The sequence below is a fragment of the Colias philodice genome, chromosome 8 (assembly GCF_061535455.1).
Source record: "Colias philodice isolate Cphi_HAF_F1 chromosome 8, ilColPhil1 Martin Lab GWU primary, whole genome shotgun sequence".
NCBI lineage: Eukaryota > Metazoa > Arthropoda > Insecta > Lepidoptera > Pieridae > Colias > Colias philodice.
This window is the reverse complement of record NC_143093.1, coordinates 7167639-7194982: the sequence shown is the minus strand read 5'-3', so window position 1 is coordinate 7194982 and position 27344 is coordinate 7167639. Positions and strand designations below refer to the sequence as shown.

General features: G+C 33.2%; 3 protein-coding genes across 6 annotated transcripts in view; 2 read left to right on the top strand and 1 right to left on the bottom strand.

Annotated features, from left to right (window-relative positions):
• LOC149486621 (G protein-activated inward rectifier potassium channel 3-like) overlaps positions 1 to 17565 on the bottom strand; it is a 63898-nt gene extending 46333 nt beyond the window's left edge. The window contains exon 1 of the mRNA XM_089698280.1: positions 17461 to 17565. The gene's annotated coding sequence lies outside the window, so the exon portion shown is untranslated. The remainder of the gene's footprint in view (positions 1 to 17460) is intronic.
• Positions 1213 to 18408, top strand: mei-41 (ATR serine/threonine kinase meiotic 41). 4 transcript variants are annotated; one of them, XM_089698247.1, is made up of 31 exons: positions 1213 to 1496; positions 1575 to 1700; positions 1788 to 3219; positions 3411 to 3974; positions 4062 to 5532; positions 5737 to 5939; positions 6112 to 6248; positions 6388 to 6477; positions 6670 to 6860; positions 7005 to 7123; positions 7201 to 7304; positions 7557 to 7747; positions 7993 to 8132; positions 8840 to 8998; positions 9275 to 9501; positions 10729 to 10882; positions 11109 to 11219; positions 11384 to 11550; positions 11704 to 11833; positions 12004 to 12167; positions 12557 to 12713; positions 12904 to 13014; positions 13250 to 13378; positions 13678 to 13915; positions 14177 to 14422; positions 14709 to 14865; positions 15120 to 15184; positions 15798 to 15981; positions 16910 to 17099; positions 18151 to 18305; positions 18381 to 18408. In XM_089698247.1, exons 1-30 carry the CDS (start codon positions 1360 to 1362, stop codon positions 18277 to 18279), a joined length of 7623 nt encoding a protein of 2540 aa, XP_089554373.1. In that variant the 5' UTR covers positions 1213 to 1359; the 3' UTR covers positions 18280 to 18305; positions 18381 to 18408. The 4 variants fall into 4 exon arrangements, with proteins under 4 accessions (XP_089554373.1, XP_089554374.1, XP_089554372.1 ...); XM_089698248.1 differs by having other exon boundaries at positions 13250 to 13306; positions 18151 to 18408; XM_089698246.1 differs by having other exon boundaries at positions 18151 to 18408.
• A 6438-nt stretch (positions 18409 to 24846) lies between these two features.
• LOC149486619 (sodium-independent sulfate anion transporter-like) overlaps positions 24847 to 27344 on the top strand; it is a 30937-nt gene continuing 28439 nt past the window's right edge. Inside the window, exons 1-2 of the mRNA XM_089698223.1 lie at positions 24847 to 25053; positions 25775 to 25952. Coding sequence (XP_089554349.1) covers positions 25776 to 25952 — 177 coding nt within the window. The 5' untranslated portion in view covers positions 24847 to 25053; position 25775. The remainder of the gene's footprint in view (positions 25054 to 25774; positions 25953 to 27344) is intronic.

Genomic DNA, 27344 nt, shown 5'->3' with positions numbered 1-27344 from the left:
TCGTACTTGTTTACGTTTAAGTCTCTTAGACAATTTTTTCGTAATAGGAGGCTTTGGTGCCGGCTCTTGATCTGATATACTAGGTAATAACCTAATACCTTCTACAGAACAGAACGGTGAACCGATTACAATGAATTTAAACCATATATATATAGTAGTCTTTGAATTTAAACACACATGTAGAGGGTAACTTGGATTAACACAATATAAGATAGGTTTTATCCCGCAAATCCCACGGGAACGGGAACTATGCGAGGTTTTCTTTGAAAACGCGGGCGAAGCCGCGGGCGAAAAGCTAGTGATCTTAGCATTGACACAACTTTTAATACCTTCCGTATTTTCAAAATTGTCCCTGACGGCATTTCCTCTTGTGCACAATGAAAAAAGTATAAATGTATTGTCCTGTCGGATTGTCGCGGGAAAAAATCGCAACCACTTGTATTCGAATTTCGATTGTATGTTTAACAAAAACACGTCGTTAAAAACGCGCTGTTTTAGCCCAGAATAATATTTTTGTAAAATTATTTTTATTTTCGCTGATATAATACAAATTTGGCGCCAAAAATTCGTTTCTTTTTCCCTATTTCGTGGCATGAAGATGTGTCTTTTCGCCATTCTCCAGTCAGTTTATCTGTGGGACAGAATCAACACGAAAATGACCGAAATCGATAGGACCTTTGAATCCTCCTTTAAGGTCCTACATTTTTTTTGTTAGGTCCCCTTTAGTTTTTTTATAAATAATTTATTAAATTTTGGGTATAAAAAAATACACTAAGGATGTCGAAAATGACCTTAATCGATAGGTCTCTAATAATAAAGTAAATAATTTAACAATTTCAATGATGGATCTATACGGACCTAACGATAAAGAATACGATTTTTATAAAATTCGCCAATTTTGCTATGGATGAGGTGCTAAGTGTACTTTTTTATACCCAAAATAAAAAAAAAATATTTATAAAAAACTAAAGAGGACCTAAAAAGAAATTGTGGGACCCTAAAGGACCTAACGGAGACCTATCGATTAAGGTCATTTTCGACCCAAAATTCTATAGATGAGGTGCTAAAGTGTACTTTTTTTATCAGAACAGTAAAAGTGTCACTGACAGTAGCAAATTTATTAGAATCTCTTTTGCCGAAAAATATTTAAAAAAAGACCTTAAAAATGTTAAATGTCAAAAAACAGCGCGAAAGTCGAATTGACGAGCACAGTATAATAGTTAAAGCATATTATGTGTAACATTAAAATATAAAAACCTTAACGTTAACTTCATAAGATTGTTGGAAAAGTACGAATTATCAAAGTTTGTATATAATTTTCGATACATACAAAGTTTTGATTTAGGTAGGTACACAACAATGGAAGAAGAGAATCAAGACGGCCCTTTTGCAGTTTGGCAAATGTTTAATGCTCCTACGATGGTTTTATTTAATAATCTAGAAGATGCCGAGGATGGTTTGGATAGATTACTCACTTCGATTTTAAAACTTTCTGGGTAAATATTACAATTATTATTCATATTATGATAGAAATATTGAAAAACAAATACTTATTACACAGTGAATTGTTTCAGGGATTATTCTGAGGTATTAGTTCCAAGAATTGGTTGCTCTAAATGCCCAGACTCGTTTTATTTTGCCTTCAATACCTGGTTACTTGGAAGATTGTTTTATGTTTGTTCAGTTAAGGAATTGCAAAGGCAAGTCAACAGTACTGTTTGGTTTCACTTATAGTCGTAAGTAATACCTGGACACAAATAATATATTTTGGCATTTAATATTTTCAGAATACACACAAACAGCAAAGACGCTCAGCTAAAAATACTCCAAATATTGTGTATGAATGGAGCATCATTCTATGACAACTTGCATCAAGAATATTATTCAATTTTAAAGAACCTTGTGAAATATTATCAAGATTATGAGAAGGATGTGAAAACTCAAGTATTGTTAAAGAATTTTACACCTGTTAATGTGAAAATTACACAAGTACAACTCAACTTGGAACCAATATATGTGTGTGTTAAAGATTTATCTATGTGTAGACATTTGATTGATATAGTATTGCAATTGTTATCTGAAAGTATTGCACCAAATTTATTATATTTGCATAAAAATAAATCGGAGACATTGGATTTGTTCAAACAAGTTATAAATATATTAGAAAGTTATAGTGCAGACTTAAAATTAATTTGCATACAATTTTTTATTACTTTATTTTCCAAAATAAAAGATGTGTCAATTGTTGTCTTTCACAAAGAGTTCCAGGAAATTCAGAGTCAATTTTTACATTTATTAGAAGCATTTGTTCAAAGCATAAATATTTTGTATAAGAAAGCTGAAATTGATGATTTGTATCTAACAAAAGTTAATACTCAAATATTATTATTAATAAAGACAATAAAGTATGAGGAAGGGTCAGACCATGAAGAGTGTTTACAAAACATATGTGAAATAATTCTGGACAAAACTAGCAGTAAATATTTTTCAATGGATGTCAAAATGTTATGTTTGTCTTTGAGTAAAAAATTTAAATATTCAAAGGATATACTGGAATTAAAAAACAGAGATGCTCAGGAAATTGGTGAATTGTCAGAATATTATTACACAGAAATACTAACACATATTTTGATTGAAGATTTAGTTAAGAAAACAGTTAAAAAGAGTATTGTAGAAAACTGGTACTACAATCAAATTATAAGTGTAGTGAATTCTATCAAATCTTGTGAAGATGTTATGGATGTTTTTCTAATAACTCATCATTTACAAAGATGTCGAGCTGCCTTACTTGTACTACAATGTACAAATATTGAATATAGGAAAGACAAATCTGATGGTCAGTGCATTGAATTATTAGATAAACCAAATGCTAAATGTATCTTGATAACATTACAAAAATTAATCAAATTACATCAGAGATTAGTTTTAAATGATATGAATGTTATTCAATTAATAATGGACATCACCATGAACACAGTTCTCTTGAGTGAGTCATTTATAAAGGAAGATATGAATATAATTCTACAAATATTATGTTTGCAGACTAATGTACAATTCTCTGCCCACAATTTATCTTTTAAAGATAATGTTAAAGCTGTGATACTGAAATATTTATTAATACATAAAATTTATTTAAAGAGCACAATAAATGAAACATGGAATAATATAACAAATACTCTATTTAGTTCATTACTTATGAACAAGTCTCTATATGTGACAGTAAGTATATTGGTATTATTTATATTTAATGAATTTTATATGTATATGTTAAGGAACAGAGAACACTTCCTTATTTCTTTGAAAAAACAAGTGTGGTTTACTCATATTACAATCATGGTACAATGGTGGAAAAATTAAACTTGAGTTATTACAATTATTGAAATAAACTAATGTATAATGACTTTTTTCAGATCATAGAACTATCACCTCTGATACTAGCAACTAAAATGATCTCAACAAGTAAATTAATTGGGGATATTCTAATGCCTGCGTTCCTCACAAAAGATGTAGAAACTCAAAGAGCTATAACTGATATTTTGCCAGCTATTGTTTGCATGTCTTTATCAACTAACTGTATTATTGTGAACAAAACTAATTTTGGACACCAAATTATTTTAAGTGATCAGATTAACATTAGCCTCATATGCTATCAATGTCATTGTAAGAAAAGAAACTATGAGAAGAGTGAAGGATTTTTAAAATCAATTAGAAATAAATATATAGAACTTTATTCAGAAAGCAATTCAAATGTTATGAATAACAAATCCATGATAAATGGTTTGAAGAGTTTGTTTGGAAAGTTTCTCAACTATCAGCAATATTCAGATTTAGTTGTATCAAAATACTGGAACCTTGTTGGTCAAATGAGTAATCATTTCTTTGTGTTTGACTATGGAGTCTCTAAAAATGTGATAACTGAACAAAACACCAAATATGTATTAACAGCTTTGAAACCGTTTATTGAAAACTCAGATGTAAGTTATTATGAATATTAATAATATTCCAGCTTTATTTTGTAAAAGAACTTATAATTAGTTTATTATCTTTATTTTTCATTTCAGGAGAATGAAGACTCTACTGTCACAGCTACTAAAGCAACTGTATTTGATACGTGTATAAACTTACTCTTGAAATCTACACAACAATGTTTGGAAAATAATGATTTCAATCAACAGACCCAAACTTTAGACTGCATTAAAGATTTTGGCATGATTCAGAATAACAAAGTTATACTCCCTGTAACAAAACTTCTAGTTTATTTTATTATGCATCCTCAATGTTCTCTTGCCCCAAAAGCCGTAGTTTATCTTCGAGATGTTTGTGAATGTCAAGGGCTAACTCCCAATCAAGCTTATCATCGATACAAAAAGGATTATTGTCGACTTTTCGTTGCTTGTAGTCTTAACAATGGCAAAGATTTTGCAATTGCTCTCTTAAAAGTTGTCAGAGCCTTCGGATTTGTTGGTTATAGAGATTTTATTTCGAAGGATGTCCATCATTTCTTACCTTATTTGATGCCCTATTGTGTAACTGTTAAAGAAGTTCCACTTATGATAGAGGAAATTGCATCATTGGTCCAGTGTTCGGTATCTGACTTCCTTGCAGAGAGATTCCCGCATATTTATGTGCATGTTTATTTAACGGAGAATAACGATGTGTCTAAAAAATGCTACGATATTATAGAGAAATTGACGAAAACATCAATATTAAATTTGATCAAACGTCATTTCAGAGTGATCCTCACAGAATTTCTTTTACAATATTGTTGCAGCCCAGAGAAAGTATTAAATGCGTGCAGGTACTTAGCTTGTCACGATCCTGATGTTTCTTCTTCACAAGGAAGTATGAGTATGAGTACAACTCAAATAGCAGACTTCTTGAATCCCAAATTTCTTGGAGTCCTAGCCTATTTTGATCATAAATTGGTTAATACGAAAGTAGCACTGTCTGTTAAACGTAAAGCTTTGAAAAGTTTCCCAGATATGATGCAGTTGATGGGCGTGAAATATTTAACACCTTTGCGTTTTAAAGTATTGGCCACATTGAGATCTGCTTTACCCCTTGCTAAGGAATTTCCGAAAATCCTTGCGGAAGCCTGGAGTGCTTTTATACATAATATTGATAACATCTCTCTTGGCCCATTATTGCCTAATCTAGCTGTTTCGTTACTTCAACAAATCCAATATGCACCGCAAGAAATAAATAAAATATTTTATTACCTTGTTCTCAACAACGAAAACTTGTTGAGTTCCCACATATCTGAATTGTTTTTCGTTGAAGATTCAAAAATATCAGAAAAGGTTAAAATGGTAATAAAGAGACATGTAAAGCGAACTCAGCCTGATGCTTTTTTGGACAAAATCCGTTGGTACTTACAGCATTTGAACCAAGATATTCCAATAATAAAGGCATATTCATTTTCTCAATTGGATAAGTTGTTAAAAGCAAATAGATCGGAGCTGCACAAGGCAATTTTTGGCGGTAAAAACATCGATCCCGTGATAGTAGAACTGATTGATTGTCTGCTAATTGGTAAGTAAATGTAAATATCTGAAATTCTTAAAGACTTATGTATTGTTTTGGCATTAGACTTTTGATAAGGCTTGTAATTTGTGGACAGCTCATTCCCAAAAGTAGAATGTTTCAATGTTCAACTACCCGCAATTTTTAGGGAAATATTTTTATTAGTGTGATTTTTAAAATATTAATTATACACCATTATTTTATATTAATCAGGTTGTAAAGACTCGAACATAGAAGTGAGTTCATCAAGTGGGGCGTGTTTAGGCCAACTCGGTGCGATAGAAGCGGGCCATCTTCCAAGGCAATATGTACAACCGGATCGATCGCCTTTCGCCTTTTCTATTAGCGATAACTGCTTCGCTGCAACTGCTCTTATGGAACTTACTAGAGCTTTTCAGTATGAGAAGGATACTATGGTGAGTGGATAAAAATACTTAATAAAAAAAAAGTGGAAGAGATTCGAAAGCTCTTTATAATTCTTTAATATATGGAAAAATATTAATTTTTATGTAAAGATTAATTTGTATGTAATAAAACAGTGTATTAGTATTTTTATTATGTTTGCTCAGGCTTGTTAACACTTTTCAGAACATGGACTGCTATGCTTTAACTATACAAGAGATTTTGAAAATATATGATATTTCGCCAACTGGAACCAAGAAAGAAGTATGGAATAGTTTTCCTGAAAATATGCATCAGATAATGTATCCTTTGCTGAGTTCAAGGTGAGACTGAATTTATTATGTATTAGAAAAAGTCTATTTGGAATATCACTATTAAGAACCTTTTAGAAATTGTTGATTTGCTATCTTGTTATTCTACTATTAATAATTGTGTTTACATAGAAACAATTTATATTTTCAGATACACATTGGCGTATCCATCGCAACCGAAGAAATCTCATCCACTGTTTGGATCCGTTTATGCAACAACATTTTTGGAATGGGCTCATAAGTATGTCTTCAAGCTCATTAAATATCTGCCGAATAATCGTAATTCAACAGTACTTAAATGCGCTAAATTTATGAATAATTAAATACTCAAAATATGTTCCTACCCACATAAAATTGCATATTGAGAAATCTCAATTTAATACTAAAATATTAAATAATGTTTAAATTCATAATAATTTATTTCTCATTTTAGTTGGGCGGGTCAATTGATCCCACTCATAGAATCTGACAGTATCCGAGAGTTACTAAGAACAGTTCATCCAAGCATGCGTCGTGACGTCAGAACCTTATTTTTGTTTCTACCCTACGTTTTGTTACATGCGGTTATGTCGAAGAACAACGTGCAATACATACAGGAGGAGATGTTGGCTGTTATTGATACAAGTAATGTATTTTTTTAATGGTATTATAATGGTAATCTACTTACTGAATTATGACGTAAAGGGGTCTCTAATTTTTATCGGTTTTTTGAGAAAATTTTATCTTATTTTTCACTAAAAGATCTGCTATGTTTTGATGTTATTTTAGGTGTAGATAATTATGAAAATGATGTAGCAGTTATTAGTGAGAGATCAAAATACAAAATGTTAAGACACATCAGGATGACACCGAATATTAGTTCTATACAGACCGAAGAAGGAAATCAGGTAGTTATATTGAATAAACATTTTAAATAGTCTTCTAGACTTTTGCGGTATAAATATGTACAAAATTTTTTTTTCAGAGTAAATGTAGCAAGACCGTGTACACCTTACTAGACTTTTTAAACAGGTGGCTCTTGGAATGGATGCATTCCAAACAAAGACCTCTAGAGAATGAAAACTACAAGTAAGTAAATAAACCAAAACTATTTCAGAAAAAGACGGGTTGCACTCCGGGAATGCCGGCAGAAGTGAAAACTTGATTATTAACGTTGAGCATGTTTGATATTTTGGAATGGTATCCGTCTTACGCTTTTTCGATCAGGTCACGTGTCCTGACGCGAGTTTAAGATTTTATACCACAGAAAAAGTGCTCAACGCCGCTAAAGAAGTTTTCACTTCAAAAAAAATTGATTATTAATAAAAAGTTTATCTTCAGGGCAATATTAAAGTTTACACAAAAGTTCGATAAACTGGCTATAGCTAGAGGGAACTTTGCATGTGGTGATTTGGAGAGAGCTCTACAATACCTTGAGTTGTATATGGACGAAGACAAAGCAAGGGTTCAAGGTCAATTGCCTTTCTTAGCCGAAATATATGCACTGCTTGATGAACCGGATTCGGTTGCTGGTAGGTTAATCTTTGAAAATAAAAATATATGTTAGGTACTCAGTAGTTTTCATTTAAAGGTTTAACTAATAAACGCGTACTAAAGTCAAGTGCATAATTATAATAAATATTCATATTCATGAATTTTTGGGTTAAAGAAAGTTTAATAACAGAAGATTTTCAATTGGAATGATCGAACATCAATATTTTACGTAATCATTGGAAATTGGAATACAGATATTTTTACATGCAATTTATATTTTCAGGTATTTTATCAATAAAACGTTCTGAGCCATCTCTGAAAGAATTAATTCTTACCCAAGTTGTGACAGGCCGCTTACAGGACGCAGCTTTGTGTTACGAACGGTTAGCGCAAGAGGGTCAATTGGATAAACATAGCTTGCAGGTGACACTAACTAAATTAAAATAATCTATACATATAATAAATCTGTAGAAGGGTCAATTCTGTACATTGAAAATATTGAAAAAATAAATAGCAGGGGGTGTTACTGGATCGATACCAAACCCAAATATGTGATTAAAAAAATTTTTGTCTGTCTGTCTGTCTGTCTGTCTGTCTGTCTGTCTGTCTGTCTGTATGTTCAGGCATCACGTAAAAACTAACGGTTCGATTTCGATGAAACTTGGTATAATTTTACCTTATTATCCTGGGCGTAAAATAGGATACTTTTTATCCTGGAAAAATACGTAAAAAAAAATTAATCTTAATTTTTCAGTTTTATCCATAGACGTTGTTCTGTAGAACCGCGAACACACGTTGCGTATTATTATAGGCCTAGCCGTATTTGGGTCCAATAGATATTTATAAGATGTCATTGTCAGAGTTACTCAAAATGGAGAAATAAACCATCCACGCGAAGACCGACATCCGCGCGGACGGAGTCGCGGGCGGAAGCTAGTATTAAATAAATGTTTTATCGCATTTGCTTGATTGTCGAAATTTGAAGTCTTCACTGAAATGATATGCCTATTTTTTCTTTGATGTTATTTACTTTTGTGTTTCTTGGTTATTAGTATTATGTTAATTTATTTAACGGTTTGTTATTATTATGTGCATATGCAATGGAAATAATTTACTGCCTCTCTTCTCAGGGTATGATAGACTGTTATCTAGGTTTGGACCAGCCGTTCACGGCGTATCGTTTGTTAAGTGAACAGGAAATAGATGATACTATGAAAGAATTGTCCGCTGAGCCCCTGTGGAGATTGGGCCGGTTTGAACAACTTGATGAATTGGTTAACAAGCCTGTTGTAAGTTAATACATACATTACAGACAATTTCAGTTAGTAAGGAGTAGCTAAATAGTTTGTCAATGCAGTTTTCACTGATTTTTTTCTGGATGAGTAGAAGATCGGTATCCCGTAAGGAATTCTTTTTAAGACTTGTTTTCTTGTGCATACGTATAGCGCTCACTTAGTATGTGTTCATAACTTCACAACAAATTAACAAAGCTTATTTTCATCGTAGATATAATTAGTTAAAAGCATTAAACACAACATTTCTTTCTTATTCTTAAATTTCCTCAGCCGCCTTCTCGAGAAAACTGGGGTCTACTAATGGGTAGGATATTACTAGCATACCGAAAGCAAGATCACGATATATTCAAAGAATCATGTTCAGACGCAATGAATCGACTTCTGCAACAAATGGACGGAGAGACTCGTGGTGAAAGTGCTTTGCGAAGTGGGTACCAGAGTGTACTGGGATTGCATATTATAACGGAAGCTGGACATGCGGAGGAAACTTTGACGAGGTTTGTTGTATGTTTGGTTGATAATGGGTGGGCATATGTTGTCTTTCATCACGACCAAAGGTTTTGAGGCACAGAAAATGAAAAAAAAAAATCCTTATTAGTTAATCCTTATCCTCCTGAGACACAGTATTTAATAGGGATGTAACGATACATCATTTTGCCGATACGATACCGATACCGATATTTGTAGTAATGTATCGGCGATACCGATACCGATACCGATATCGATGGCTTGGTAGAAAAATAAATAGTGAATTATGCATAAAAAGTTACCAACATTTAACAGAGAAAACTGTTAATCGAATTCTTTTAAATAAAAATGCCAAATCAAAAAACAACAAAACCATTTATTTAAGTATTATTATTTTACAAAGTCAGTTAAACTTTAAGTAATTCACATACAATCAGTACCTAATAAAAGTTTACTATTGGTAGAGTTTTTTCAGAAAACAAAGTGCGCACGCGCGGGCGGCCTCCCGCATCGTTCATTGGACGCGGGTTTTTGAATTTTTTGATATCAAAAAAATTGGTTGTTTGTAAAGTAGGTTTACGATCGAGATGTTTACGTGATAACATAATGCAGTGGCAGCGCTCGAGATGAAACGGGAGATCGGTCCGTCTCTCTCTCGTTATACCTGCGATCGCGCTCGTGAGGTTTTGGTGTGACACAAGTTTATGAACATGTCACCCGACTAAAACGATTTTAAAAACGTTATCACGTTAAAAATTAAAAAAATTCAAAATTATTTCTTTCTTTCCTTTACATAAACAAATTTGTGATTGGAACACTCCTAGTAAGCAAATAAAATGCTTGTGTCAGGAGGTTCCGCTCTTCCTTAACACTATTACAGAAACAGAAATAAAACAATATGAATGAATACAATGCAAAAACATAAAAGAAAAGAAAGAATTTAATAAAAAAATATCGGTATCGGTATCGTTACATCCCTAGTATTTAACTAATTCAGGAGCCTATGGATTCATATATAAGCTGTACCTATTTATTTGTGTCAATAAAGTTATTTCTATTCTATTCTAATCTTTATTTCCAATATTCCAACTTCTATAAAAATCCAAAGTTTTGACTGTGCTGCGCTTGAAAAATGTCAATCAATTGAGTTCTTTTGGATAGTCCTTATTGCGGATCACATAATGTTCAGAAGTAGACCTTTTGAAAATTATTATTTGGTGACCGCGAATTTAAAAATTAAAATTAATATTTCACAGACTTAAATCCTTGCATGATGGTGATCGTCAAAGTGAAGAAATTATCAGTCAATTGCTTAGTGAATGGCGACAAAGGCTCTCAGTGGTTCAATCTGATGTTAGAACTGTAGAACCGTTACTGCGGCTTAGGCGAATATTATTGCAACAGACACAGGTATTATAAATACACTTTATAAAATTTATTGATATGAAAATATGTTGAAGATTGATTTGGTAGCTTGGAATTTATAGGTATGCGTTTTCAAGAAGTGTCAGCTATTTAAATAATGCTGTGTGATTCTTTCAAATTTCATTACTGAAACACATGAGAATCTAATAATACAATCTGTCAATAAACATGACTTTAGCGTTGCCTATTTTAATTTTTTGGTCGTATTTAGGAATTATTAGAGCCAACGCATCCTTCAACGAGTAGCAAATTGCGATCTTGCATCGGCGATCTATGGTTACAGAGCGCGAAACAAGCTAGAAAAGCTGGTATTTTTCAACAGGTAATGTCTCAATTTTTATTATTAAGGTATTATTCGCTTATTTGTATATCTGAGTTAGATAGGATCCACAAGAAAGGTAAACATATAAATTCCACACTCTGCCTGTTTTTTCTTTAATAATTATGAATGTTATTTGAAATTACTATTATGCATTATTTTTTCAGTCGTATATGTACATACTAAACGCTGAAGAATATCAACCGGAGCAGTTATTTATAGAAAAAGCGAAAATGTATTGGGCTCGAGGGCAACAGGAACATGCCTTTACCACACTTCGACGGGGATTGGATGATGCCTATCCACAGTTGGAAACTCTTAACCAAGAGCAAAGGTATAATAATATTCGTTGTTTGTTTTTTATTTATTTATCTGATCTAGGCAACATACTAAACATTTTTAAAAATTAAAGTTTAACGACAAAAGCTATAATTTAATAACAGTAAGAAAATCGATTGCATATTATAGAGTATTCTATCTCTTACAGAAAAATATGTGCCAAAGCAAAATTATTAATCGCTAAATATAACGATGAAACGACTAACGTCGACGTTGATGTCAATATCGGTTATTACAAAGAAGCAGTCGATGTTTTTAAGCAGTGGGAGAAAAGTTTGGTAAGTAATTATTTATATGCTTTTTGATATATCTTTCGCTAATCAAAAATTACCCGAATGAAGGTACGAATCGGATTTTTTTATGTTATGTGTGGAAAGATCATAAATGGTGCAAAGTCTGATCGGTGATCGGTCCCTTCGTTTAAATAAATGAAATGTTTCTATTTTAGGTATGTCTAGGTTCTTATTACGAGAAAGTAAGTAGTGGGGATGTAGCAAGTGATAGTGGTGCTATGTGGACCCGACGTATATACGCGCTCAATAGCTATGGGAAAGCGTTACAGTATGGACATAAGTACTTATACCAGAGTATGCCGAGGATGTTGTCTATATGGTACGTATTCTATTATTAAAATGGATATAAAGAAACTTTTTGGAGAAGGTCAAATCAAAAGCCATAAACTCTATATTGTCCATGAACAATAAATAATACAAACATACATAATAAGGCCTTCCACACACTAGACGGAACGCCAATACATGTTATTTCATACAAATTACAAATAGCGGGCACACTTCGCAGAACGACCGATCTTTCGCGGAATTTCCGTCTAGTGTGGCGAAGGCCTAATAATAGCAAAAACGATGGTCGGTCTAAAATTTGTTCGTATAATGCGTATTTTATTAGTGCATTGCAGACCATCATGTCCCCATTAGAATCAGCCATATCCATTCAGAACATTTTTAATACTAACTAATCAATTGCTATCTAAAATGTTTCAGGTTGGACGTAGAAGTATCATCCTCAGATACGAGCATACATTCCGTACTTGCGCAAATGACAGAGATAATAAAGACGTACTCAGAAAGGCTACCAATTTACCTATATCTGACTGCTTTTTCGCAAATTGTGTCCAGAATTTGTCATCCGGTGAAAGAAGTAAATATTTTTACATTTGTATATTTCACATTTTATAGACGTTTATAAATTATAGAATAAATCAGTAGTATGTATGTTTAATATTTAAATTGTAAAAAGTTGCAAGTAATATAGTGCTTATTATAAGATTACTGGATCAATTCATGAGAATGTGAATAATCAATTGTAATATCAAACATTTTCTTTCTAGGTCTACCTTCAACTAAAAGCTATAATAGTAAAATTGATAATGGCCTACCCTCAACACACGTTATGGATGATGATGTGCGTCATTAAATCCAGTTATCCGCAGCGTATCAAGGTAAATAAATTAAAATAAATACTTGAATTCATATAATTAAGTTTCAAGGAAAAATAAAGACATTTATTACATTCTTTAAATAATTCTAGATTCTTGAAATAGTATTTCAACTAAATTTTTTTAGGTTAACTTTTTATAAACCTTCAAAAAAGTAGGAGCTTTTCAATACAACTTAATTTTTTATGTTGTTTCTTTACGTGCCTAATTTTTAATATTATACATTTATTCCATATAGCGGTGTGCTGACGTATTCGCGGATCCCAGGCTGAAGGAACCACACATGTTGAAATTGGTGTGTGACTTCACGCAATTGGCTGAAAAACTGATTGAGCTATGCAACAAACCTATTGCTGGGTCTGGTTCTGTAAGTTTATAAAGTGTGGATTTCAAATAGGTTCCCTAATTCTAGTTATTATGATCAGGTAATAAGCGTAATATAGGATAATTGTAATACAACTTTAGTGCTGACTTATTTTAAGCAAAATAAAATTGTTTATTCATTGAAAGTAAGAAAAAAAATCTGCTCTAGTAATCGAAGCAAGTGTAAATAACAAGTAAAAATAAAAATCTTTCTTTTGCAATATACAAGGTGGTAGGAAGAAATTAAACACAAGTTATTCTTTTAAAATATTTAATTATAAACTCTTCTACGTCTTATTTCAGACAACAACCGTATCTTCACTAGTCCGAACTCTACCCCGTCTTTTAGCAACAGAGAACTTCAGTCACATCATGATGCCATTCCAAGAATTCTGTAAAATAGTTCTACCCTCAAAAGCGGCGAGGCAAGAGCGTATAGACTTCAACATACCGACCGACCCGCCCGTGTATATAGCGGGGATAGAGGAACAAATACAGATATTACCGTCTTTGCAGAAACCTAGGAAGGTTACTTTGAAAGGTTTGTGAATTCTATGTGGGTAGATAATCAAATACTGGAAATATAGTTTTCGTTTCATTGTAAAAATAGTGTGGCTCCTGTCATTATTATTGAGATGAATTATTCTGGTATATTCAGCAAAAATGAAACAAAAAATCGAGGTTACAGCTGAAATACCTCATCCAATTTACTATAAAACATTAGACCAAGATACAATTATGCCATTTTTTCTTACAATGAGTATTTTTTTTATAATTAACTCCGTCACGCATTTCCTTTTAGGTTCAGACGGCAAATCCTACATTATAATGTTAAAACCGCGCGACGATTTGAGAAAGGACTTTCGATTAATGGAATTTAACGCAGTCGTCAATAGATTCCTACAAGATGCGCCAGAGACCCGTCGTCGTAGACTTTATATACGCACGTATAGCGTGTTACCGTTGAATGAAGAATGTGGTCTTATTGAATGGGTGCCTAATCTTGTTGGTTTGAGACCTGTTTTGATGCATATTTATAAACAAAAAGGTAAGGTCTAGCAGCTAGCTAGTATTTTATGTTTATAGTGGATACTTAGAGCTATAAAGGGAAGATATTTAGTTCTAGCATGCTAGGAAAGTGGTAGACACAGGCAGTTAGTAGATACAATATTTTTATATAGACACTGTAATTCAAAACTTTTGTAAGTATATTACAAACAGTCATGAGAAGATCTTTTATGACTCTTGTCATATTCTCACAGAAATTCAATTCAAATAAGTATGCTTTCTTCAATTTATTTATAGTACTTATAATTTTTATGAAATATTCACAGGTATTCATACAAGTAATCGTGAGTTAAAAGAAATGATGTGCCTCAACAAAGACCCCGTGGAGAAGAAGCGTCGTATCTACGAGCAACAGTTGTTGCCAAGACATCCACCGGTTTTCCAAGAGTGGTTCCGAAGAGTGTTCTCTGATCCTTATGGCTGGTAATGATTAAAAAATAATTGTAAAGTAATTGTTGACAATATAAGTAGCCCGTATATATGTCAGCGTTTGACGACTTATATGTTGACGGCAAAGAGGTAATTTTTTTTGTGTAAAATGAAGGTCAAAATCTTACTCATGTTAAATGTTCGCTATATAATAGTTTGCGAAAAAAAATATTCTAGTAAAAAAATCAAAATAGCAATACATATTATGTTAAATCAATTCTAATTAAAATTAATTACCCTTTGTTCAGGTACCAGGCACGATCTGCTTATATAAGGACAACAGCAGTGATGTCAATGGTTGGATACATTTTAGGTAAGTTGTGGTTAATAGGTGGACTATAAGTGATGGCTTTGTGAGAAATGATAATATGATAATATTATATTCATGATGCAAGATTTAATATAAATAAAAAATAAAGTATAAAAAATAGCAACAAATTTCTTTACCAAACCTGCGCATTAGTCAATATTACGGGCGCTTCCCACATTTCACTCAGCGCTACAGTTAGGGCGCCTATTATAAAAAAAAGACGGGTTGCACTCCGGGAATGCCGGCAGAAGTGAAAACTTGATTATTAACGTTGAGCATGTTTGATATTTTGGAATGGTATCCGTCTTACGCTTTTTCGATCAGGTCACGTGTCCTGACGCGAGTTTAAGATTTTATACCCATTACAGAAAAAGTGCTCAACGCCGCTAAAGAAGTTTTCACTTCAATAAAAGGCGCATATATCTTTAAATTACGTACTAAACGTACGCGCTAGAATCAACGATTCACGTAGCCCGTCCGGCCCGCGGCGCCGTTTCGGCGATGTTTTAGGGCTAGTTAGCGAAACTCCCTAGTGTTATTTGTTTATTGTACATCTACATTATTGGTGGTAGTGTTTATGATAGTGATGATGATGATGTTTAAATTTATTTTCAAGGTCTCGGCGACAGACACGGCGAGAACATATCGTTCGACTCGACCAACGGTGACACAGTGCACGTGGACTTCAACTGCCTGTTCAACAAGGGCGAGGCGTTCGAGTGGCCCGAGCGGGTGCCGTTCCGGCTCACGCACAACATGGCCGCCGCTATGGGGCCGCTCACGCACGAGGGCATGTTCCGGTACTGATGTGTTTCGTTTGTTTGTCTGTTTGTACACGTGCACTCCAACTGCCTGTTCAACAAGGGCGACAGAAAAAAATATATTTCTAATCTTATACTTTTACTACATAATTGTTTTCATACTTTTAAATCATATGAAAAAAAGCACTAAAAGATGCGCTAGAAGGCATAAGTTTTATGTCTTTAAGAATCCTGACTAAATATCATGGGCAGAATTTTTTATTGCTAGCTTTTAGTATACAAGTACATAATCAAAATTACGGTAGTAATCGACGGAAGTGAGTGAGTGAGTTTATAGTACGCATCAAATTCGAGACCTTGTGCAGTCATCATTTTTTGGTGTGCTCAACAGTGCGTGTGATTGCTTGACGTGTAACCATAGCAACCCTTACGATACGGCATTATCGCTGTATGCGCAGGCGTCCTTGATTTAGGCGTTGTTTTGTGTTAATACAAGCATTATTTATTGAAGCGAGACTTTTAGGTGACGAATCAATAAGTAGTGAGGTTGAAGGATTTCACACCATTTGTTACACGGTAACAACATAGAGACGAAATATAAAACGTAAACAAATTAACCAATTATTTACACTTTTATTTTTCACGCATCTGTGGCGCGATTTATTCGTTACAGTTTTCACCAAACATGTTCAGGAAAATGTTATTTATTTGCCTGTCTATAACACGTTTCGGTTTAGCTTGATATTGCGAATGATCAAGCAGCGTCTAATCATTTTGTTTCATATTATAAGATTTACTATTCCATTCGTTTAGGAAAAGCTGCGAAGCCGTGATACGTGCTCTACGCGCGCAAACAGCGGCCCTAATGTCCGTAGTTATAACACGTTTCGGTTTAGCTCGATATTGCGAATGATCAAGCAGCGTCTAATCATTTTGTTTCATATTATAAGATTTACTATTTATTTAGGAAAAGCTGCGAAGCCGTGATGCGTGCTCTACGCGCGCAAACCGCGGCCCTAATGTCCGTAGTGGGCCCGTTCGTGTACGACCCGCTGGTGTCGTGGGGCCGCGGCCGCACCGCGCTGGACTGCGGCGAGCGCACCAACGAGCAGGCGCTGCACCACCTGCTGCAGATACGGCACCGGCTCAACGGGATGGTACGTGTGGCTGTGTAAATCAGCCCTGAAAAGAAACACATGGTCCGGTGGCGCCGAGCCGTCCGATTGTCTGAAAAATAGCGCTCAAAAGAAAAACCGACACCGTCAGGGAGCATTCCAACATGGACTGCTTCAAGCAGTTGTGACCGGTTGCTTGAAGCTGCGACCGCGCGGTTAAGTATAGTCATGCATTCACTGCTGTACACATGACTGCTCGAGCAGACGCGACCGCTTCAAGCCGTCAACTGCGCGGATGGTAGGGACAGCTCGAGCAGTCAACGACCGACGGCTCGAGCAGTCCGTGTACGTCGCTCAGCCGTTAACTGCTCGAGCTACCCGTGTATGGCCGCCCTTAAGTTACCTTTGGTACGGAACCACCAAGGAGCCAGCCAGCCACGGCTAGTTAACGTTGTTCCGTGATGAACACGCTGCGTGTGGTGGCAGTTGTGTTTCCACTTATGGTGCTGAAAATAGAAAATACTATTATAAAGTAATATTCGAATAGTTTCTGGAGTTTGATAGATAGATATGGCTAGTCCACATTGTTTTGTGGGCATAAAATTATATCAATACCTATACCTATACTTAGATTTCCCTAAAAGTATATGCAGGATAATTAAAACTGGCGAGTTCTATTATAGCAAATTTTCAATTAGGTATAGCAAATAATTATAGGAATACTAGATTTCCGCCCGCGGCTTCGCCCGCGTTTTCAAAGGAAAACCCGCATAGTTCCCGTTCCCGTGGGATTTCCGGGATAAAACCTATCCTATGTGTTAATCCAAGTTACCCTCTATATGTGTGCTAAATTTCATTGTAATCGGTTCAGTAGTTTTTACGTGAAAGAGTAACAAACATCCATACATCCATACATCCATACATTTTTACATCCATAAATCCTTACAAACTTTCGCCTTTATAATAGTATTAAGATATTCAGTCAAGGATTATAATATGTATGTCTCTTCCATTTTTGCCAACCCGACACCTAACCAGTTCATTATATCCCTCAATATGATAGCAATTAGCTGAAGCAATAATCTTTTTGCAGGTGAAAACGAAAAACAAACAGCTGTCACTTTCGCTCTCACCGGAAGGTCAAGTGGAGCATCTCATTGTGGAAGCGACGAGCGTACATAATCTATGCCAGATGTATATTGGATGGGGGCCGTTCTTGTAGACTGTAAATGTACTATGTGATCTTAGGTTTAATAAAGATTTAAAAAAATATATTTAATAAAGAGATTCTGTAATTTCGTAAATTCTTTAATGTGATCTTAGGTTTAAGTAATAAAGATTTTGTACTGGTTTTGCTTGTTTTATTTTTTACGTTGGCTCAGGTTGTTTGAGTGTGAAAGAAGATGGTGGTATATGGTTGTGAGTGTTTAATGTTTGATTAAATGACTGAACCAGTTTTGTACAAAGCATATATCCATACTATAATATTATAAATGCGAAAGTAACTCTGTCTGTCTGTCTGTTACTCAATCACGCCTTAACTACTGAACCAATTTGCATGAAATTTGGTATAGAGATATTTTGATACCCGAGAAAGGACATAGGATAGGTTTTATCCCGGAAATCCTACGGGAACAGGTTTTTCTTTGAAAACGCGGGCGAAGCCGCGGGCGGAAAGCTAGTAGGTAATATAGTAAAGTAACTACATTCCAATAAATGAAAAGCATTCATACAAAATAGCAAATCTGGTATAGGTGAAAGTGTGTTGTAAATTATTTGTGGTTAGAAGTATCATAAAAATAATCCTGTTTGTGTCAACAAGTAAATACCTATTCTCAATTTTAACTCAACCATAGAATATAATATAATAGTGCCTCAACTGGCATTTTAATATTATTTATGTAAGATGAAGGATTTTCTTGACCACATTTACGAAAAATGTTTTCCTCAAATTATTTTTAGAATTTTCAATCAACACTGAAAATGTGTATTTTTTTCGCTTAATGATTGCTCAATTAGAAGTCGCGTTTCCTACCTTTCAATTACTATTCAACTAGGTTTGGCATTGACCGCTAAATGAAATTGCGATACCTGTCGTCTACTTCACAACCGATAAATAAGCAGACTTTAAGAGCTCCAAAACGAATCACTTATTAAAAATGCTACCTATGTCGAAAAGATTCTTCAACTTAAATATTAGTTTTCAACCCTGGAAAATAAGAGTTAATTTATACTTTTTGTATTTGGGTACACGTAACTAAGAAAATAATGATAAAACAATTGCTCAATTTTATTGAAGATGGATGCCTATAAAAAAAGGTAGGTACTTACCTATGGGGAGCGATAAAAACGCTATCTTGTGAATGCTGTTAATAGATTAGATTTAAATGTATAAATAAAATATTGACCATCAAAAGTCAACAATGCGTTCAAAGAGGATTAGTTACGGATGAGGATGACCTTTCTTCCATTGTAATAAATTCAAACATTGTGGACATAATATAAAGGTAGAGATTGTCTAATCTAAAAATGAACGCCCCTCCACTGTGTTTACGCTCACATTCAAAGTACGTGTATAGACGCAATACACACAAATTGGTCTGCCTCATTGGTCGTTCAGTCCTCCAGTCCCGTCCATGCCCGAACGACAGGACCAGTTGGCCAACTAGTGCATAAATGACGCGATGCACGACAGAACGGACGTGTCATTCCGTACATAGCGCGCTCTCCCCGCCATACAATGCTAGGCACCTGAACTGATCGCCCGATTAGTTGACAAATCAGTGCGCGAGTGTCAAAGTTTGCAGTAGAATCGACGCGCGCACACATATAAAGTCGTTCGATAATTATTTGTCCTCACACATTGAAACAATTAAGTTTAGTGGAGGGGCGTTCATTTTTAGATTAGACAATCTCTACAATCGTGTTGTATTTAATCGAATGACCTTTTTCTAAAAATAGATGAAAAGCTTGAAAGAACAAAATGTGACAAATGACAATGATCACTAATGCATAACAATTATATTATGGCATTATTCAATTTAATTTATGCTATGTAGGTACCTACATCATTATGTCATTTATAATTACCGGTAGGTGAATAATGCATTGGCTTGAGTGTTTGTGACGTGGTTGGGTTATTGTAGTTCTTGAGTATTAGTGAAGTTAGCATTACTACAAACTTCTACGATAATAATTAGTTCTGATGCTGAGTTAACCCGGGCATGAGAATGAAGACGTGTCCGTATGGAAGTGCAGAATTAAAATTAAATACGATACAAGTAGTTGGTGTAAACAATTATTAACGTTCACGGAACTGTAAACAAAGCTTAAACGTAGTTCATATTTAATAACATTCTTGCATAGTTTATCCGGCTTCATTTTCTTGTTCGCGCTTGAATCTTTGCGAACCGCTTTATTAATGCACAGCGAGTTTCTTAAGTACGTAGTGGATGGTTTTAAAATAATTTACTATGTTAAATTGTACATTTACTATTACACTCCTTTTTATCATCGAGCGACTCGACGCCGGTCCGGTCTCCACCCTTATGTCATCGACATCCCACCCATATGCACTAAGCGTTTCGCTTCTTCCTTTCTTATGCGTACTGGTAAGGAGTGGAACAATCTGCCGGCTTCCGTTTTTCCCAGAAACTACAATCTGGATTTATTCAAGAGAAATGTGAATAGACACTTATTAGGCAAACATGGCTCCATCCTAGACCACGCTTGGCGCTTTCCATCAGGCGAAGGGATGGTCAAATGCTTGCCTAATCCTAACATACAATATAAATTAGTAACAATATAAATTAGTAAAGTTAACAAATTAACGAAAAAAGAAAAAAAAAATATAACTATTAAAACTGCTAACGAGCTAAAATTATGCCAATATTAAAACTCGATTTTCTCTACATTTCCCCATTTTGTGGCTTCGTGCGCGAGTGTTGAGTGTAGGGCGGTAAAAACCTATAATTTACGTTAAACGAAAATTATTTTTGTAAGCACACACAATATTTCAATTTATTGAGCCTATAAAATATTAAATTTATACATATATAAAATTGAAAAGAGATAATCTCCCAAATTTATTTATTTTATTCCTTTGTCCATCTTTGTCTGAAATATGAAGGTCTGTTACATATTAAGATAAACCAGCGTTAATATTTGAATTTTGGTATGGATGGATGCTGAAACTTTTTGAAAATAAAGTAACATACCTACACAGCTAAAGGCAGCGCCGAATACCTATTTTGTATGCGAATGTTTTTCTCTTGAAGCATTGTGTTTTGTTTTATTAATGTTATAAAAAGTTATGTGTTTAGTACAAACAAGAATACCTATATGATATATCTGTTTTATACTCACTTGCAACAATTTCCTTGAAAGCGTCTTCATATTGTAGCTATATAATACTATTCAAGCACAATCTTCACAATAGGGAAATGTTTATTAGCCGTACAGAGTAGCAACTTAACAAGAGCGATGCAGCTGTTATTACAAACAAACGTACGATTAGTAGCGTGTACAAGAGTCCGTAATGTGTTAATGTTTAAAACATCTCGTCATTAAACATTAGAAACGTGTACCTAACCTCATTTTTCATGGAAGTTCACCTCGGAGCATGACCCAGTATCGCTAGGGCGAGGCAACCCAGTTGACAGCCAATATCCGGATGATCCATTGTTCGCTTCATTGCGGATTCTGGACCGCATACCCCATCTAACCTCTCCGGGCGCGTCTTTAAACACGATGAGGATAAATTCGATCCAACAGTTCCGTATTACTTATCGGTTGTAAATTGCTATTTTATATTCTGATGGCCTCTTCTATTTATATTGTAAGTAAATAAATATCTATATCTCAGAATATAAGCTAATTTTTATTTCATTATCGTTTTATATTAAAGGGGCTATTCTAAAAGGTTTAATAAAAAAAATGGTATAATATGCTACACATTAAAGTAGCACACGAACATAATGAACCTGAGAGCAATAAGAAATGCATTTGTTCTATACATTATCTTAGAGCTTAGATTTATTTATAAAATATGAAATTTTTAATGATGTTAATATAAGCTGTAGGTACCTATTATCTAACTTTTTGATTGCAACGGATATTAAATAACATTATCTACTACCTACCTACAACTCTATTAAAACAAGACCTGCCATTGCATAATTATTGTTATTTGACAATTTCATCAACATTGGCCTTACGTGAAGGATGGTTCACATCTAAGGTTCACATCTTCCTATTTTTGGATACACTAATGGATTTCCTCACGATGTTTTTCTTTGCTGTTTACTCGTACGTTTCGTATGTACCTATACCTATGTGTACTTTTTGTCAATTGTGAATTTTATGTGGCCAAGTGTGATGTCATACGGGAAAAAACCCAATCGCAAGTTTATCTCATGGCCGTGTTTTTCATAGTTTTATTCTACATTTTATGCGGGTACAGGAGCAAACACTTGCTACTTCCTCGAAATACACCTGATCTTCTCATTCAATACCTACCAAAAGAAAATAAACATAATATCTACAACCATCAAACATTTTAAATTATTCTTAGTTGACCAAGGGACAAATTAAGACTCATATTAAATATATTAACTATTTTTTCGTTTATTGAAATTGGTTCAGCACTTCCTCAGATTAGCGCGTTTAAGAAAACATTCAGCTTTATAATATGAGTGCCTATTAGTCCGGGATACATCGCCCATTTTTGCAAGTGATTACTATCAAGCTAATTTTTCGTGAGTAGCTTTATTTTGATGAGATGCCCAATAATTTCATGTACGAAACTCTCGATTGTGGTAGCTTACAGAGGTAACAAGGATAAAAAATTTTGATTTGATGGTTCTCAAATATTAATTAAGTACTAACTGAATGTTTTTTTTGTTCAATCTCAAGATGAACATGAAACTTCTCTTGAAATACATAGATAAGTATCAGTAGGTTTTGCTAATTATCACATTATGATAGCATACCTATTATGACAAGTCTTCTTGTTCCGAGAAAATGTTTGTTTGTTCATGTTATAAGTTATTAGGTAAATGTCTTTACTGAAAATGTTTTATAAATGTATGATCCAATCTAAGTTTTCGACTTGGTTACTGATCTGGTATAATATGTATCCTTGTGTGTGTTGTGTGGTTTTATGGCAGCTGATTTGAGGATGCACCTGTGTGTCTGGTATCAATATGAAAATTTTCTAGACACTGCACAGTCTCCAATATATTTGGAACAGATATTATATTAGTCATATTTCGACAGCAGACTATACACACGACGATCTTGGTCTCTAAATATTAGAAGGCATACAAACAACGTTAGATATTATAATAAATATTTTAATGTACCTATTTTAATATTTTTTATAGACACTAGGCAGTATTTTTACACCATCAAAATAATATGTTCTGCTAAGCCTTCGAATTGAAGGTCAAATAAATAAAAAATTAAGTAATAATTTTACCAGTTAAGTAAGTATAACTAAAGATTGGGACCAATTTACGAAAATTATTTATATAGGTAAAAGGCGTTTCACCGAATATGAATTTAATGCTCTCTTCCTTTAGGAAGCTAACGAACCCATCTCATAATTTCGTGAACTCCTAGAAATGGAAGTTTCTAGAGAATTGTTCCGAGCAACATTCATTTTAATGATGTTTTTCAAAAATATTACTAAGAAATCTTGATCTGTAAATCTAAAAAAGAATTTCTATAAAAAAAGAATTAAATAAACTCACTAAGTGTATGTTATGTTTTTTTTTTATATACTTAGGTATATGATTAGACATTTCATATTATTTTCACTTTGTTAAGTAGATACATTCAATAAATACCTAATTGCTCTGTCTCGATGGTTAGCACGGATTTATTGTAGGTAAGTACTTACATATTTATTGGAAACAAACGTCACAATAAAGTCCATATTTTTTACGATGTGTTAAACTCAATATTCCTTGGCCTTGAATAGCTGTTGATTATAACATTTAGATAGCTGAGGTATTACCTATGTACGTCACGTTTAAAAGCGCAATTGCAGCTAAGTAATTCTATTGTACAAGTCTACAAGTATTAACTAATCTTGTTCGTACTTTAATAGAAAAAAATGTCTTTGTATTATTACAAGTAATAAAGAAAGCTTCTTGATTGTTATTATCTTTAATAAACAAGGTATGAGTATAAAGGTAATGCATATAAAAATATATCCAGCTAAAAACAAGAGAATAAATAAGACTGTAACAAATTTCTTCAAGGCTTTTCCTTAAGGAAATGTACGTTTTTCCGCAACTCTACTTACGGGTCAACATAATAGCGCTTGAAATTTATATTGACCCTTTAGAAGTTTTATAACTTATTAAATGCAGGTAAACATACCTATTTTATCCGGGAATTAGGGTCGTAAGTGATGAGAGGTAGAAAATTTGATTATGATCGGAAATAACAAACAAATTTTAGTAATAAATGGAGATTATTTAATAAAATTTTATATAATATTTATAAATACATATACAGAAACATTCTATTGAACTTTGAAAACCATCTATAATATGTTATAATGAATAAAGTTATAATAAATAAAAATAATGTTTCCTTTCCTTGGGTAGATACTTACGTATTTTTTTTTAACATCCACATTAGTAGGTAAATCAACAAATGTTATAAACGAAATGCCTTTGAAAATTATTTTCTGATAAGCATTGAAATAAATTAGTTTTTGGCCGTAACAAGAAAATTGAAATGGATGCAAGATAGCTCCAACCTAACCTAAACAGTTTGCTCGAAGTCGCAGTCCAATGCGCAGTTTTAAAAAGTTATAGTTGCGCATGCTCTGTGGTCTTTTTTGCGCGGGAAAATAAATTTACGTGAAAAATGTGTGAGACTGTGACCAATTTATTGAAAAATAATTATATTAGTTTATTATAATTATGCTAAAGTGGAAAATAAGTTTAGTTTCTTTTATTATCAAAATAATCAGTAATTAAAAGTGAGTTACGTCTTATTTTTAATTATTTAAGTAGTTCGAATTAAAGCGAGCAATAATAAATATAAAACATTTCTTAATCTTATTTGGAGATATTTGAATGAATCATCAATGTTATGCTTTTGCACTTAATCTTATATTTTTAATTTTTAATAAGGCTTAAACTTATAGTCTAAGAGAAAAATTATTATTAAGTAATTAATTACTATCTATTGTAAGCGCTGAAATGTGATTTAGGTTAAACCGATAAATAGGTATATAATATTACCTTCGTCTTGTCGTATACTTAAATAAATACCTTTTCTAAACATAGAGTAGGTTTGTAAGACAATATTTTTATTTAAACAACACGTTGTATATTCAATTAATTAACGTTCATATTAAGATAAGTAGTATAAAAAGTATTGGCACTGATTTGCGAATTTTTGATATAAAACTGAATGTGATATCTGAAAGCTGTATGCAATATCAGCTGCTGAAAATAATATTTTATATGAATAAAAGTATAGCATTATTCATATTTAATATTCGAAAAAATATCTACAAACATTGACCAACGAACATAAAAATATATTATTTTCTTTTACTGCACTTCTTTCCATTGCATTACGATAAGGAAATTTTCGTCATATACCGATATCGATACATCAAATTACCATTCTAAAGTAAGCAATTACACAACCAAAAACGTTTTCAAGAAAATGTAAAAGGAGGGAAATTACAGGATGCATTTAAAGCTAGATCCAAGGCGATTAGCCGGTCGGGTGTTCCCGATAGTCGGCTGGTCGAGGAGTTACGACCTGCGAACAGGGATCGGGGATTTAATAGCGGGGATCACTGTGGCGCTTACGCTGATACCGCAGTCGATCGCGTACGCTTCGCTTGCTGGATTTGAACCGCAGGTAAATATTTTTTAACCGACTGCGCAAATTTTTGGGTGTATTTTGACAGGTACCTACTTGGTTAGAAGTTAACTGTGAGAACACGATATTGTTATGTCAAATTAGTAAAGAAAATAATAAGTAGATAGATATACTAAATTATCAATTACAATCAAGACCTAAACTAAATTATCAATTTAACTAAATTTTGGTAGATTTAAAGAAACTAGGATAAAAATGAACACAATGCAATTCTTATAGATATATAATTTTTAATTTTTTGCACACTCATTATATTTGTGGAAATTCCCTACATACTAATTAGGTCTAATCAAATGCAATATGAAAGAAAACATCGCAAGAAAACCGGCATGCCTTATAAGTAAAAGTTCGATGACATTCAAGTGTTAACTTTTATCGATGTTGATTAAAACAATTAATTTATGTTATAGAGAATGATAAAACAAAATAAAATAAGTGTAAATTAATTTTTAAGTTTATTAAACAGATTAATAATTCCTTTAGGTATAAGTAATATTGGCCCACACGATATTTTTATTTATTGTAAGTAGGTACATGATTTTATAACTAGAGACAAATAAATAAACCTTTCGTGATCAAAAATAAAACACAAATTTTTTTATTTATTTATGCTTTTAATCCACTTATCTAGTCTATTAGGAAATAGCTAATACGCCATTGACCTACTATAATTTATCAATAAGAAATAAGTACCTACTTATATCCAATAAGCCATAATAATATATCCATTATCCATTCGTCATAAATATTAAGCAACAATTATTAATCTTTTTAACTATGACAAATCTACACTTGATACCGTTAAATACTGAAATAAGACGTTTGTATGTAAAGCCGAGACAGACTAAAGAACGCAAGCTATATATGAATATCGCAAACGTAAAAAATTGATGATTTTTAATGTAATTTGTAATTTTAACACCTGAAATTAAGTCTAAAACCTTTGCCAAGAACGCCTCGTTTCTTACATAAATGTTTCAAAATCATAACTGATTTCTTTTTCCTTGAACTATACTTCCTATGCATTTTATATTCGAATTTTTCATAATGAAATAAAGACAAACCTGAAGTCGTGCCAACACAGAACAACAGAAATGAATTATATAGTTCTCGACGCAACTAGTACATAAGTTACATATTGTATGATATTGTACTTGAAAAATAACAGAGTGAAAATAGCAGCTAAACCGTGTTTTTAATTTCAAATGAATCATGTCTGTAGCGGCCTTAAGGTTTGCTAGGCTCTAAGTGATTTGCGTGCTCCGAGGATTTTAATCAATAAATATTGATGTTTCTGATAAGAAAATAGTGTGTGACATAGTTTGAATATGATTAAACTTGAACTGAATTATCTTGTAAATTATAAATGAG

Coding starts and splice junctions, on each gene's coding strand:
- mei-41 (XM_089698247.1), top strand. CDS start 1,360: ATGGAAGAAGAGAATCAAGACGGCCCTTTTGCAGTTTGGCAAATGTTT. Junction 11,551..11,703: donor ACTCTTAACCAAGAGCAAAG/GTATAATAATAT, acceptor TATCTCTTACAG/AAAAATATGTGCCAAAGCAA. Junction 15,982..16,909: donor ACGCACGAGGGCATGTTCCG/GTACTGATGTGT, acceptor CTATTTATTTAG/GAAAAGCTGCGAAGCCGTGA.